General features: G+C 46.6%; 2 protein-coding genes across 4 annotated transcripts; both read right to left on the bottom strand.

Moving 5' to 3' along the window:
* Window positions 1–687: 687 nt before the first annotated feature.
* Window positions 688–5446, bottom strand: LOC113035213 (zinc finger protein 708-like). Of its 2 annotated transcripts, XM_026190603.1 has the most exons (6): window positions 5387–5446; window positions 3818–4761; window positions 3039–3183; window positions 2857–2918; window positions 2727–2781; window positions 688–2453 (listed from the first exon to the last, which is right to left on the bottom strand). In XM_026190603.1, the coding sequence occupies exons 2-6, from the start codon at window positions 3944–3946 to the stop codon at window positions 1207–1209; spliced, it is 1638 nt and encodes a 545-aa protein (XP_026046388.1). In that variant the 5' UTR covers window positions 3947–4761; window positions 5387–5446; the 3' UTR covers window positions 688–1206. The 2 variants fall into 2 exon arrangements, with proteins under 2 accessions (XP_026046388.1, XP_026046389.1); XM_026190604.1 differs by lacking the exons at window positions 3818–4761; window positions 5387–5446 and adding an exon at window positions 3469–3787.
* vsx1 (visual system homeobox 1 homolog, chx10-like) lies at window positions 5279–9120 on the bottom strand. Of its 2 annotated transcripts, none has more exons than XM_026190605.1 (5): window positions 8637–9120; window positions 8336–8411; window positions 7461–7584; window positions 6850–7045; window positions 5279–6656 (listed from the first exon to the last, which is right to left on the bottom strand). In XM_026190605.1, the coding sequence occupies exons 1-5, from the start codon at window positions 9043–9045 to the stop codon at window positions 6364–6366; spliced, it is 1098 nt and encodes a 365-aa protein (XP_026046390.1). In that variant the 5' UTR covers window positions 9046–9120; the 3' UTR covers window positions 5279–6363. The 2 variants fall into 2 exon arrangements, with proteins under 2 accessions (XP_026046390.1, XP_026046391.1); XM_026190606.1 differs by having other exon boundaries at window positions 6865–7045.
* Between the last annotated feature and the right edge of the window lie 5022 nt (window positions 9121–14142).

The raw sequence follows: 14142 nt of genomic DNA, 5'->3' as shown, positions 1-14142 counted from the left end.
GTTTGTCATCGAGTGCGTGAGGTCGTACTTCAGACTCAGTTTTAGCTAAAGGAAGGAGGTGATTTGTCTTTCAGCCGGCGATGAGCACGAGGACGCTGAAGAGAAGCTGCTGGATTTGTACAAAATGAAATGTCTGCAGTGGACAGATATCCATGGTTACAGCCTCGACCAATAAGGAGCACGGATGCTGTATCACAGGATGGCTGGTCAGCTGCGCAAACATCTACTGTAATCTGCACATTTCCACTTTTTTTATTCTCAGAATTTTCTTTATGTCTTTATGTTTATAAAGAGACGAGCTGAAACACGAGGCTTTCAAAGATTAGAGACAGGAAGTTACCGCCGAGTGTTTCCTGTGTGGATAACAACAGTAAAACATGACAAAAGACACGATTAATCTGACGTAAACAGCTGATTCCCGCTGTCAGCGACACTTCAGCTTTAACCCTGTGAGCGTCTGAGCACCTGACCAGCTCGCCGACGTCCACGTTAAATCTGCGGCTCCTCGCATGCCTGTCAGCCAATAAGCTGTCACAATTATTAGCCCGCATCGAAACTGGGATTAACAGCTGCAGCTCTGACACGCTGACATGGAAAACATGGCGGTCTTTAACAGGTAAACAGAGACAACAGTAGCAATCAGCGGTCGCCACGGTGATTAAACTGTTCAAACACAAAGGGTCAGGATTATCTGCTGATTGGATCCTTTAATCTCACCTCTGTTCAGCTGGAAAACAGCTGGATTACATGAGCAGCTATCACAGAGGGGCACGGCCGACACAACAGAGGTCAAAGGTCACAAAGCAGGACAACTGGTCAGACGGGAAAACTCCAGGCGCTCTATTCTGAAAGTGCAGAGGAAGTCTGTGTGTATGTGGGCTGGAATCAGACTGTATATAAAGAACAGTCATTCACCTGTCAAAGAGGCCACGCCCCAAATAATGCAAACGTCATTCTTCATTTATATTGAAATTCGGCATGGCGATCATTTCTGATCTGAGTTTGTTTTCAAAATAAACAGACGTCACATGACACATAAGTTATTACCAAACAGATACGAGTTTAACGACCACGCGGCGCCACGCCTCACAGCTCCGGTGCAGAGTGCGACTGTGGCCGCTGAGTTCTTGCAGTTCTTAAACACTGTAAACACAAACGGCGAGTTCTCCCACTTGCCGTTTGTGTTTACGGTTTCATCGTTTTGCTTTAAAGACTCGACACCAGCTGGGCAGCAATTATGGATCCGTCCGGGACCACCTCCTGTTCGATGCTGCTGATTGGCGGGGGGGCGTTTCCCTGCGCTCCTGTCTGCTTCACGTGAGCTTTGGTCTGCAGGTGAGCCTTGAGAAAGGTGAACAGGCGGAAGTGTTTACCGCAGTCGCGGCAGCTGTACGGCATCTCGCCGCTGTGGATGCTGCGGTGCCTCATGAAGCTTGTGGCGAGGTTGAAGGTCTTGGGGCACAGCGAGCAGCGGTACGGTTTCTCCCCGGTGTGTGTGTAGCGGTGGTCGCGCAGCAGCTCCTTCAGACGGTAGCTTTTCCCACAGATGTCGCAGTGGAAAGGTTTCTCCCCGGTGTGGCTCCGCTGATGTGCGCGGTACTGCGATGGGTTCGGGAACTTCTTGCCGCAGACCTCGCAGCTAACGATGGCGTCGACAGCGGGCAGCTCGTCGGCGGGCAGCTCGTGCGAATGTTTGCTGATGACGTGGTTTTTCAGGCAGCGGAAGCTCTTGCCGCAGATAGAGCAGAGCTGCCGCTCGCCAGTGTGCGTCGCCTGGTGGCTGCGCAGGTTGGCGGCCTGCGTGAAGCCCTTCCCGCAGGTGGGGCAGCGGAACGGCCGCACTTCCTGGTGCACCAGCTTGTGGCGTGTCAGGTGGCAGGCGTGGTAGAAGCCCTTCCCGCAGACGTCACAGATGAACGACTTGTCGAAGTGCGTGATGCGGTGCGTCTTCAGCACGCTCACGCAGGCGTAGCCCTTTCCGCAGATGTCGCAGTGGCAGCTCTTCTCGCCGGTGTGCCGCGCCTTCACGTGCAGGTCGCGATGCGCCTTGTGGTTAAACCTCTTCGGGCAGAAGTCGCAGATGTACGGCAGCAGCCCGTGTTTTTTCAGCTCGTGTTCACGCAGTTTCAGGACACCAGTGAACCGCAGGCCACACACCGAGCACGCCGGGTGAGCCTTCTTCTCGTGGTCGGCGAGCCGCTCGCTGTTTGGAAACAACATGGCGCAGTGCGAGCACTGTAGGTGAGTCTCTGTTGCCTCACCAGACACCACGATTCGAGCTCTCTTCCTGCGGCCGCGAGGCCTCTTCCTGACCCCACCCACTGCCGCTGAGGCACTGCTGGATGGAGGCGACGTCGAGCGAGCGTACTCGTGGTCATCGGCCTGAGGCGCAGACGAGGAGGGGGAGAGCTCTGTCCCCTGACCTGTTACATCACACGTGCTTTCATTTCCACCTGCAACAGAGCAACAGGAAGTCTGTGAGCGGGACGTTACTCGTAGACGGGACAGTCGGACAGCGCTCGCACATCTTAAAAAACTATCAAGTAACCTGAGAAAATATGATGTCACGGCCAATCATGATGCTTTGATTTCACGCTACAGACAACACCTTCACCAAACAGGTGCCTGTCTGGGGGTGTGGCCTACTGCATAACACCCACACTGTGGATAAGAACCTCACCTTTTTCAGGTTTAATCAGTGACAAATCAAAGGAGCGACTTCTCACCGTTAGCGTGACTCTCCAGTGACACCAGCACACACTGTGAGTCTGCGGCGGCATTCTGAAAGACACAGGACAGGTGTCAGTGCTCGCTTAGCGCTCGTTCTCTGGCAGTTTGCTGGACTCACTCACTGACCTCATAAACCAAGATGTAGGTCTGCTCTGAGGGGGGGAAGGGAGCGCCACCGCCGCCTTCGCCTGCAAAACAGGAAACAGCAAGTACACAACCTGAAGCGTTTAGGTGGTGATGTAATCATTCTTTCAGGGACCCCGTCCCAGCTGTTCAATCTGCAGCCAATCAGAGGTCAGAGTACTGACCTCCGGCTGTCTCTGAAACATCATCGCTCCCATCATGCATCTGGCCCACGTTCTCGCCGCTCTTCATAACGCTCAGATTGACCAGCTTCAGGATTTTCTCCACAGCTTCAAAACAGAGATGCTCGACGAGAGCGCCGAGTTTCTCCTGTGAGGAAAACACACACACCGTTTCATGACTCATGTTTTCTGATGATAGGTGATGGATCTTCATTGGGAATGTTCTTGTTTTTAGGTTTTCTTCACTGTCACTCCGACTCAACAAAACTGTCTGCACATGATCACACATATGAGGGGAAAAAGGTTCATATTTGGTTCAGGATATTTCCCAAAAACAATGCTGAACGCTAACCTATACTTGGAATCTGTGAGGTAAAAGCAGAAAAACAGAAAAAGCAGAAAAACAGCTCCTGCTGCAGGTGAATGTCTTTACCTGTGTGTTAAGCGAAACTTTTCTCTTTCCAACTTAAAACATGCCGAAATGTAGGCGGCTTAGATTTCAGTCACAGGTAAGAAGGAGGAGCCAATTTTCAGGCTCTAGGTCTAAGTAGTCTCGGTTGTAATGATTTGTGTCACTGAGTTAATAAATTATTGACGAACTAAAATTGGAGGATTTTTAAATGGAGCTCGGGATGATGACATCGGGACTTTGGGAGTGAGTAAACCACTTAAACACCTCGCGCTTCTTCTTCGTCTTCTCTCGCACGCACACCGTGAGCACGTGAAACCGGAAGAGCTGGAGTTGAGCTAGCTGTTAGCGAGAGTTAGCTGGGCTGGCTTACCTCGGCTTCGAGGCTTTGTCTGTTTAAATAAGCTCCCTCCACAGCGCTGAAAATCTCCGTCACCACCGCCCTGGCCAGGCTGTTGACGACGAGCGCCACTTCATTCCTGAAAGTGCTTAAATCAGCCATTTTTTAGGAGTTCCCACTCTCAGTGGCCAGTTAGCTTAGCAACCAAACCGCTAATGTGGATAGAGGAAGTGACGTAATTGGCTTATCCCGCAGGCACTTGTCGGGAAAGGGAAGCGGAAAGTGAATAAAAGTACATTTATTGATTTTCTGCTGAATCTACTGAAGGCGTCGCGCATTGGATAATAAACATTACGAAAAATCCTTAAATTACATGATTTTAAAATAGAGTTTGGCTTACTTCAGTGTGGAATATGAACGTAAATGTGTCTTTAATGGAATAGAATAGAGATATCCTTTATTGTCCCTCACCGGGACAGGCGGAGCATGCAGATTCACACAAAAGTAAAGAATATGAAATTTAAAAAAACAACAATTAAGAGACTGTAGAGGCAGATTTCCAACATTAAAAAAGCAGGACTCACAGAAATGTGCAGCTGAGTAGGATTATTGGTGCACAAAATGCTGTATATTTGTGCTTAAAAACCAACAACAACAGACTATTTAGCAAAAATGGAAAAACTGCAAATACCAGCAGGATGTAAATACTTTATTGAGTTTGTTGGGAGCTGTGACGGAAGTCCAACAGCTGCTGGGAGGAGGGACCTGCGACACTCCTTTGTGCACTGTGGATGCAGCAGGGTGAGACCAAAGGAGCTCTCCAGTTCTGCCACAGCTTCATGCGTGGGGTGGAGACACCGTCCAAGGATTCTTCTGTCTCCTACCACCTGCACTGGGTCGAGGGGGCATCCTAGCACAGAGCTGGCCTTTATGAGCTGGTCCAACTGCTTCCTCTCAGCTGTAGATAAGTTGCCGTTCTAACAAACAACATCATGATGGCTGATGATACACGTGTAATTTAATTCAGATAACACAGAAAAAACAGTATTAAATGGTATAAAAACATTTTTATTTTCAAAGGTGCCTGTTTTTCTTCTAATACCAGCAGCAATGCCTAAAATGGAATTAAATCATATTTTCAATTCATCCTTCAGTTTCATTACATTTGTTTTATAACAGAAAGATGAAGATTAGTGAATCTCTTGGCCTTTTATGAATTTTATTTGTATTTTTTCACCTATCTGGTTAATTTGGGGTACCGCTAAGTAGGTATGGAAGTCAGTGGGTGGCAAAAGTGAAACAATTCACAAAAAATTTGAATTAAACATTTATGGTACTCAAAGTTTCCTGTTAAAACTGAATATAGAATTTGGAAACTTTATAGAATGATGGTCTTTTAAAACTAGTAGTAAATATGTGCCTCTTTTTTTTTCAGCTGATGTGTAAAATTAAGTTTTAATCAGTGTTTGTGTTAATAAATCACAACAAAGCTCAGCTGATTCCAAAAATACTTCTTTATTTTCCACCCTGCTGAATCTCCACCTGTATAAGCATATACTAATAATAATAATAATAATAATGATAAAATGTTTGCAATCTTACATTTAAATTACATTCACAGAGTTTCAGTCAAGCAGGTCCAACTATAAAACACAAAAACCAACAGGAAGAAAACATTAGATATTCTCAGACTCCCAAAAACCATGGATATAAAACATAAACACACACACACACACACACACACACACACACACACACACGTCTTTCACAGTCTTTTAGAAAAGACTCCAACCCCTCGAGGCTGATCTGAACGTCACAGCATCGGTGTTCATCTTAACGATGAACATTAGTTTCCCAGGAGCACGGCGAGCACAGCCAATCACTATTTTGTTGTTTCAGAACATAAGTTAGCATACTTAATGATTAGCATGCTTAATGCTAGTGCTCTGTTAGTATCAGGCTATTTTAGCACACTAACAACACTTTGTCGCACAGTTCAGAAATTACCACCGTAGCATGCCACTAGCATGGTAAATCTGAAATGTTCAAATACTAATACAAAAAGTTAATAGTAGTGATTAAAGCTTTTTTGAAGTGCTAAAGTTTGCTAGCTGATCCTTATAGTATAACACAGGGTTTACATATATTAGCATGTTAGCTAAAAATAGCTTTAAGTAATAGCATTTTCTATCAAAATATGTTATCATGACTCATATTTTCCCATTATTTGTTTCACTGTTAACACTTGTTGACAACTGAAACTTTTAATATCATTGTTTTTCATCTAAAATCAGAACTTTTTTTCTCGCTAACACTGAGAAAATAAAGTCAGCTACAAAATGCTTACATGATCAATCCTGCTGATATTTTAACAGGTAGTAGCACACCAAAACAATATTTATATTAGCTCTTAGCTTTGTTAGCAAACCAGCAGCTAGCGTTTGAACAAACTAACTTTGCATAGTAACAAGTAAAGTTTTGGCTGCGTTTGTTTCAATTGGCTGTGCTTCCTGAAAGAGCCAATCCCATCACAGCGCTGCCTGAACAGAACACCTTCCTCCTCTTTGGTCAGATCATCTTCAGCTATGTTCGTCTGATTCGCTGCAGCTTTGTTGCTGTGGTGAAGAGGCGGTTCTTATCGAGGCTCCGCCCTCCTCTTGCTGCTGCTGTTTAGATGAGCTGGACAGGTCAATGGCCACCTCCTCCTCCCCCTCGTCCTCTTCCTCCTCCATCAGCTTGTCCTCCTCCGGCTCCTGGGCCTTGCTGGAACCTCGTCGTTCCGAGGCATCGCAGAACGAATCGGAGCGCGCCGAGTCGGACGCCGGAGGGCTGGAACACTTTTTGGACATTTCCAAAGACTTCTTGTGCATCCCTGTGGGGGCGGAGTCACATTCAGGTTCAGTCCAGTGCGAACTGCAGTGTTGTTTACATGTTTGTTCACTGCTATGGTAACATGAAAACATTCAGGCCCGTGTTACACGCAGCACTTCATTGTTTACTCTAAAGGCTTATTGATCACTGATCGGTGTGTATTGATGCTGCTGTGGTGCACGTGTGGCACTGACGTGCATGCGGCTCACCGAGCAGCCAGGGGGCGCACGATCCCATCATGCCGTTCTTGGCAGAGTTGAGGATGGACTCGGGCAGCGGGATGGAGTGTCGCACCATGGCGCCGTACAGACCGTACTCCGCCATGACGCTGCTGCGACCCCAGCACTTCTCACGCTTACGCCACTTGGCCCGCCGGTTCTGAAACCACACCTGGAAATAAAACAGGAAGTACAGAGGTCAGAGGTCGTGCCCAACACTTGAGCAGGTAAACAAATAAATAATGTGTTACACAGAGAAATAAAAACAACACGATTTCACATGTTCACAGCATTTCTCAATAAAATCAACAAAACAGAACAAAGTTCAGATCAGATTAAAGCCCAAATATTAAAAACCAAACAGCCTCTTCAAATAAATTCATTAAATCAATAATAAAAACAATTTGAAAAAAAAAATACTTCTTTTTTTTAATTGAGAAAACTTGTTTTTACGCTGATGTTTCCCCCTCACAGGAAATCTGTCTCTGATTTGAATGATTCAGGGTTTTCGCATTACAGATGTTCCTCGGATCAGTTCTCCACTCTGCTGATTGGTCAGATTGATGTCACCTGATCGGGACCCTCACCTGTATCCTGTCCTCGGGCAGCTCCGTCTTCATGGCCAGCATCTCCCGGGCGTACACGTCGGGGTAATGAGCCTCCTGGAAGGCCTTCTCCAGCTCCTCCAGCTGGTGGGAGGTGAACACCGTCCTGAACACAGCAGCAGACCCGATCATGTTTCATTCTTCATCACGTTTGATCTTCTTCATTACTGACATCACTGATTATTTTATTTACACTTCTAAGAATTGTTCATGACTGAAAATTTAAAAAAAAAATCAGGTTAAAATATGAAATCTTTTTATTTTATTATCATCATCTGTCTTCTCTCCTTAATTACTGGAACCTGATTATTGATTATTATTTATTGAATTCAGTAAAGCAGCCACGGTTTGGTTTGTTCCTCCATTTTTTTTCTATGATTTGATTGAAAATGTTTTCTGCTTTTCACTAATGGAACAATCACGATTCATCATCAACATTATAATATTTATGACACAAAGCTTTCAATAATAAAATAATAATAAATGTTTTTAATAATCACGATGAATCAAAGTTCTTTTTTCTGCTAGAAACGAATTAATTCGTAGTTTTAACTTAATTAAAATATATTTAAGCCTTGCGTGAAGCTGAAATGTGTCTTTAAAACTCTTTTTTTCGTTTCTTCTTTTTTATTTCTTCACGTTGCTGAATTCAGAATAAAAATCTGAATGTGTGTTTGGGTTTTTTCAGCGTTTTTTCTCTTATTTGTATTTTTGTCCGAATTCAACGGAAACACCGAAAAAACATGAAAAGAGCACAGAATTAGAATTTTAAAAAGGCCAAATGTTTAAAAAATGACCCTGAATTATTTCTTCGTTTTAAAAACATTCGGTTCGTTGAGTTCTGCAGTTTTCCTCACCGGTGTCTCCTCTTCTTCCTCTTCTGAGAGTTTCCGGAGGTTTTGGGGTCGTTTCGGTCCGACAGACACTCTTCATCTGCGACAGCAAAGAGAAAAAAATCAAATCTGAACGAAAAATCATCAGAAACAAAATAAAGTTGAGATAAAGGAGCCAATAAACTCGGGTCGGTGATGACGCTGAAGGCCTCGTGACTAAAACCAGATTAAAAGCCAAAAAATATTTTAGGGACGCGTCAGCACAGAACCCGAGCCGGAGCGAAGGGCTCCCATCAGGGACCCTTCTTCCAGCCTGTCTCCGTACCGGAATAGGCCTCCCGCTGGGCCTCCAGGTTCTGCAGGTAGTGGCTGTCGGGCCGGGCCTGCAGCAGCGGCAGGTGTCCAGGCAGGAAGCACGGCGCCCCGGCGGGCTGCTGCGCCGCCAGGCTGCACAGGAAGCCTAGGCCAAGGGGCAGCGACCCCCCCGGGAAGGAGAACCCGCCGAGGCCGGGACCGGCCCCGTGCTGCTCCGTCCCGGGCCCCGAGGCGAAAGGAGCCCCGCCGGGCTGCTGCCGGGCCTGCAGGTCTGTCTCCAGGCCCAGCAGGTCGGTGATGGCGAAGCCTTTGGAGCGGAGCCCGGGGCCGTGCAGCCGGCTCTTGTCGATGCCGAAACCCGGGGACAGCAGCTTCACCCGCGGCTTCTCCTCGCTGAGCTCCTCCCGCCCGGTCATCATGGAGCAGAGGAGGTGATGGAGCAGAGGAGGTGATGGAGCAGAGGAGGTGATGAAGGTGGAGAACAGAGCGGCAACGGGCGGCGGGCAGCTTTATCAGGCCCGGGATCCCAGCGGCGGCCAATCAGGGCACAGAGCAGGAGGGGTGGGGGGGGGGGGGGCCTCAATCCCAGAGGATTAATTGCCACCAATTTCCCTCCAATCCGATCAGGATTTCAGAGGAAGAAGAGGAGGAGGAACACTGTTTATCTTTGATGCGGCCAAACATCACAGAGCATCCACCAATCAGCTGCTGCCATCAGCACCATCAGATTTCACAAACCTAATCTAGGCTCCATCAAGGCCGCTTAAACTGTGGGGCGCGGCCCACGGGGGCCGTGCTGACAGCAGGATGGGTCTAAGGGAGCCGCAGACTGACACTGCGAAGGCTGCGGTCACGTGACCCTCGTGCACTTCTGTTTGTGCTCTTTTCATGACCCTAAAAATGACCTCTGACCTCTCTTCACAGGTGTTTGATGCTTTGGATTTGCTGTAATCTGACTTCAGCTGCTGTTAAATGTACAAAATAAAGAAAACTGGATTTTAAAAGTGCTGAAAAGTCAGTTTTAATGATCGATGAATTTTATTTACAGACAGAAAAATCTAAACTCAGCAAAATAAACTATTAAATCAAGGAAGTGAGTAAAGAATCAAATGCACAGTTCCTACTTTATCCGTTGGATTTATTTCCTGGATTTGGTGCCATTTTATTTCTTTTTTTAAACATTGATTTATTTATTTTCCTTTCTGAGGTTTTGAACCTCCACACACAGTATGTTCATTTTTTATATTTCATTTATTGTCATTATTTTGACAATAATGCTAGAAGAATTGAATAAAAGTGAAAATAAAGATAATAAAGATGATGATCTGCGGGTGGAGCGGGTGGAGCTGATGAGGATAAACAGAGAAAATCAGCTGTTTGTCTCTTTGGGCAGAAAACGAAGCTCCTGCTGATGAAAGTCAGGCTGGAAATTAGGGCCAAGTTGGCGGTTAATCCCTCAGGATTGACTGCAGGCTTGCAGTGTGTGTGTGTGTGTGTGTGTGTGTGTGTGTGTGTGTGTGTGTGTGTGTGTGTGTGTGTGTGTGTGTGTGTAAGAAGGTAAAAATGGTCAACTGGTTTTAAAAGCAATTAGAGGAATCTGCTTATCAGAGATAATTAAAGCAAATTTGGGCTGTTTTTAAATCCCTCTCTGTTCTCCTTCTTCTTCTCTTTTTTATTGTGGGCGTCACAGTTTGAGCAGATTACAGATTAAATCATCCGATGCGTTCATGCGCTCGTTAATGTGCTCGTGTTAAATTAGAGCAAACAAGCTCATTGCTCTCACTTCATCGGGACGCCCGAGTCTCCGACATTCGAGCGCCAAACAAAGTCAGAGGTCGTGTCCAAATTCATGGGCTGCATCCTCCTGAGGACCCGGCCTTTGCGGTCTACGTGGGCCGGGTCCTCAGGAGTCGGGAAGGCCGGAAGTAAACGGCTGTGAAATTGGACGGTCTCGCCTTCAGATTAGCGTCGCCGCTGTCTCGGTGGAGTTTAATAAACTCGCCGTCTGCTTCTTGCTATCTAAAATATAACCAGACACTGGCGTAAACTCTCGACCGTCTCACACTTCTGTTTAATCAGTTTTCTGTTTGACGTTTAGTCAGCTGTGTGAAAACCAAGGAGGAACCCACCCGATGGATTAATAAAGTTTTATCTAATCTAATAACTTTAATCTCAGCCAAACCGATTTACTCACGAACAAACAAAACACTGAAAAAAGCCCAACAATAACATTTTAGGTTGTCTAAGTGACTTATATATTACGTTTAACCCGAGCAGCGAAACTCCGCGGTGATCTGAAAATGATGTGCCGGGAGTTGTGCCGTTCTCGGCGGCTTCAGTGACCCTCGAGCTCCCGGCTAGCTGTCGAGCTGGTGGGTAGCAGACGCCTCCGAAAACGTCGAAGCACTTTTGCAAATATGCGATATCTTGATAAACCGAGCAGATATTTGATGTTTACACAGCTACTTTCTCGCCTGAAAATATGTTAAACATTTATTTTGTGACCCAGAAAGAATAATAAGAGTAATATTAAAATTAAGCAGCGGCTGCCATTGTTGGAAACTGGAGTTTGGCTGGGTCACGCTATGAATTCTGGGCACGCTGGAGAGATTATATCTCTCGGTTGGCCTGGGAACGCCTTGGTGTTCCCCCGGATAAGCTGGAGGAGGTGGCTGAGGAGAGGGAGGTCTGGGCTTCTCTGCGTGGGCTGCTGCCCCCGTGACCTGGCCCTGGATAAGTGGAAGAAAATGGATGGACGTCAGTGTGACGCAGCCGTTATCGCCCAGAAATCATTTTTAAAAAATCAAATAAGAAACTAGAGAAACACGAGAGACGTACTGAAACAGAGCTGCACAGGTGAACCTTCACGTGCACGCCAAGAAGAGGAGGAGGAAGCTGATTGGATGAGCGGTGGAATTACTCAACCTCAGCTGAAAGTCTGTAGAGTCTGTACCTGATTACTGACGAGAGCTGAAACATCTGTGCACATCTGTGTCCAGGAGGAAAGGGGGAGACCCTGAACGCACCGCGGCGGCCTGCAGAGCCCACGAAACGTTCACAGACATCAGAGAGTTTATCTGCCTGCACTGTATTTGAGCTTACATGTGTTTGATTTTTACAAAACTTCACCAAATTACAATTTATGGGTTTTTGTGTTTCTTATTTTATTCGTTCAGTTATATTTAATAATTTTTTTATCCTTTAGTGTTTTGCTTTTTATTGGGTTGTTTTACCTTCAGTGTAATTATTTTTTCTGTCTTAGTGTTCAAATCTGGTTTTAACCTTTAACCTTTGTTGCTGTTTTAATGTTTATGTTTTGTTCATCATTTTATTTTGAGGTTTCATGGTTTTATTTGTGGAAACATCACCTTTGAAATCTGAGACGGCTGAGCAAAAACACGATGTTCTTCTTCTCTGCCGCTTTAATCAGCCGCTCACATTTGCAGGAAGATGAAGACAGAGCTCGGAGGGTTCATCAGGAGACGCCCATCTCGCCCCGCCGCTCACAAACAAGATGATAACAACAACGAGCAGAGGCGACACGGCTCGTTATCTTCTTTAATCTGAGGGCGCTCTTTGTTATCTCACTGATAACAAAACTGCAAAAACAACTGAGCATTCATGCGCCGGCCCTCGGCGTGCTGCAGCGGCGCCCGCTCTGACTCAGTGGATCTCTGTGGATCAGTGTGTCCTGAACCAGCTCAGACACAGACTGTATATAAAAGACGGACAGCGCTTCTGTGAAACGTGAACTTAAATCTGAGTTTGTCCTGACAGACGCGCAGCGCTGCAAACGTTTCTTATCAGAGCTTTTCAATATCGATGACGTGCAGCGGAGGAGGAAACAAAGGGGGAGGAGCTTCAGGAAGCGCAGCAGAGTGGCTCGCGCTGGGATATCCGTGCAGCAGGTGGTTTCTCCGGCTTCACCACGTTAAACCAAATTTTCATGGCTTCTGCTCGTGATGGCGGGGGGCGGGTTCGTTGATTATTTTGGCGCCAAGCCCCTCTGGGTGAAAGGAGGAGGCGGGTTTCCCCTGAGAGCGTGGACACGCCCACATAAAGGAGCAGCAGGAGCATCCATTTGTCAGGCTGCCGTAACCTCCACACACCAGCCTGACCTCTGACCTCTGCATCAACAGCAGCTAAACGCAACAATAAGACTGTGAGAGGCACAGCCCTGCAGAGCAGTCATCAGATTTTACTTTTGCATCATGCTTATCAGCCGGTGTGATGGAGAGGTCAGAGGTCAAAGCTGACCGTTTTCTACTCTGTGGTGTTGGCGGCGCTGACACGTGCTGACACGTGAGCGTCTGTGACTTTCATGAAGTCTCAGTTATCGTTTCAGCGTAAAGAAATAAACCAACAGTGGAATAATCTGATAACATCGCTTTCTAAACTGTAAACAGAGCGCTCCATTCTGAGGAACAAAAACAGCTAATCGTCTGAAGACAGCGCGCGGAGGCGTGGCCTGTGACCGCACCACAAAACACCTGAGAGCTGGGGCTGAGAGCACGCCGTAATTCTGTCTGCAGGAGGCGGCAGGACGGTGAGGTTAGCCAGGCTGAAGCACTGCGAGGAGGAAACCTGCACCAAAGAGCCGAGACAGCTTTATAGGCAGGAACGCAGCAAAGGGGAGGAGCTTCATGTCGAGCTGGGAGGAGCCCCAGCACACTGACACCGGCGCCGCCTCCTCTGAGAAACGTTCTTGATGTAACTGAACACACTTCCTGGACTCGCAGTGATGTCAGTAAGCCCGAGAGCTTCACAGCTGACCTCTGATCAGCGGTGACGCGACCAAAGCTGCGCGTTAATTACAGAAAGAACAAAATGATGAGGGATGGAGATAAAGTGATGAGAAGCTCAGAGAAATATTCAGACCTTAATCTGAAGATTATTTAGCGCTCGTAATCAATCAGTTTCCTCCGGCAAATCTTGGTAATCCACGCTGTTTGAAGAGTGAACATAAGTTTGTGCGGTGATGTTTAATCCAGCCTCAAACTGATGTTCTGCTTCAGTTTATAATCTGCACACAAAGAAGAAAGAGCGGAACAGAAAGCAGAGGAAGAAGAAGATGAAGAGGCGATTGAGGCTAAAATGGAAAAGATTAAATTATCTCATAATTCAGAGAAAAGCTTCCACAGCCGTCAGTAAAACCTCAGTTATGTTAACAATAAATCACAGCAAGGTGATTAAAGCCTGCACGCTCGCTAACATCCAGCAGGGAGTGCATAGAAGTGTGTAAGGAAACGAGATGACCTCTGACCTTAGTAAACTGTGTCCTGATTGGTTTCTGCTCCAGCGTGCCTTCTGCTGCTCGTCTCTGCACTCCAGGGCTGTGTCCCAATTCAGAGGGTCGCACGCTTGAAGTACGCATTTCAATGCGATTACGTCACAGCGACGCGACGACGGCTGTCTCAATTCAAAGTGTACTTCAAATGTGGCGTCGATTTCCCCAAATATCAAGCGTGGTCCGGTGCACGCTTCGTGGTCCCAAATATCCCACAATCCATAGCGCG

This window comes from Astatotilapia calliptera, chromosome 13, assembly GCF_900246225.1.
Source record: "Astatotilapia calliptera chromosome 13, fAstCal1.2, whole genome shotgun sequence".
NCBI lineage: Eukaryota > Metazoa > Chordata > Actinopteri > Cichliformes > Cichlidae > Astatotilapia > Astatotilapia calliptera.
Note: the sequence above shows the minus strand (reverse complement) of the source record. Positions and strands in the feature narration are given on the sequence as shown.

What these genes read in the sequence shown, in the direction of transcription:
- vsx1 (XM_026190605.1), bottom strand. Translation starts at nt 9,045, where the DNA reads ATGATGACCGGGCGGGAGGAGCTCAGCGAGGAGAAGCCGCGGGTGAAG. An exon ending in AGGAAGAAGAGGAGACACCG is followed by an intron (nt 7,585 to 8,335) that starts GTGAGGAAAACT and finishes TGCTGTGTTCAG; the next exon opens with GACGGTGTTCACCTCCCACC. An exon ending in GCTCGGTGAGCCGCATGCAC is followed by an intron (nt 6,657 to 6,849) that starts GTCAGTGCCACA and finishes CCGCCCCCACAG; the next exon opens with GGATGCACAAGAAGTCTTTG.
- LOC113035213 (XM_026190603.1), bottom strand. Translation starts at nt 3,946, where the DNA reads ATGGCTGATTTAAGCACTTTCAGGAATGAAGTGGCGCTCGTCGTCAAC. An exon ending in GACAAAGCCTCGAAGCCGAG is followed by an intron (nt 3,184 to 3,817) that starts GTAAGCCAGCCC and finishes TTTTCCTCACAG; the next exon opens with GAGAAACTCGGCGCTCTCGT. An exon ending in TGTTTCAGAGACAGCCGGAG is followed by an intron (nt 2,919 to 3,038) that starts GTCAGTACTCTG and finishes CCTGTTTTGCAG; the next exon opens with GCGAAGGCGGCGGTGGCGCT.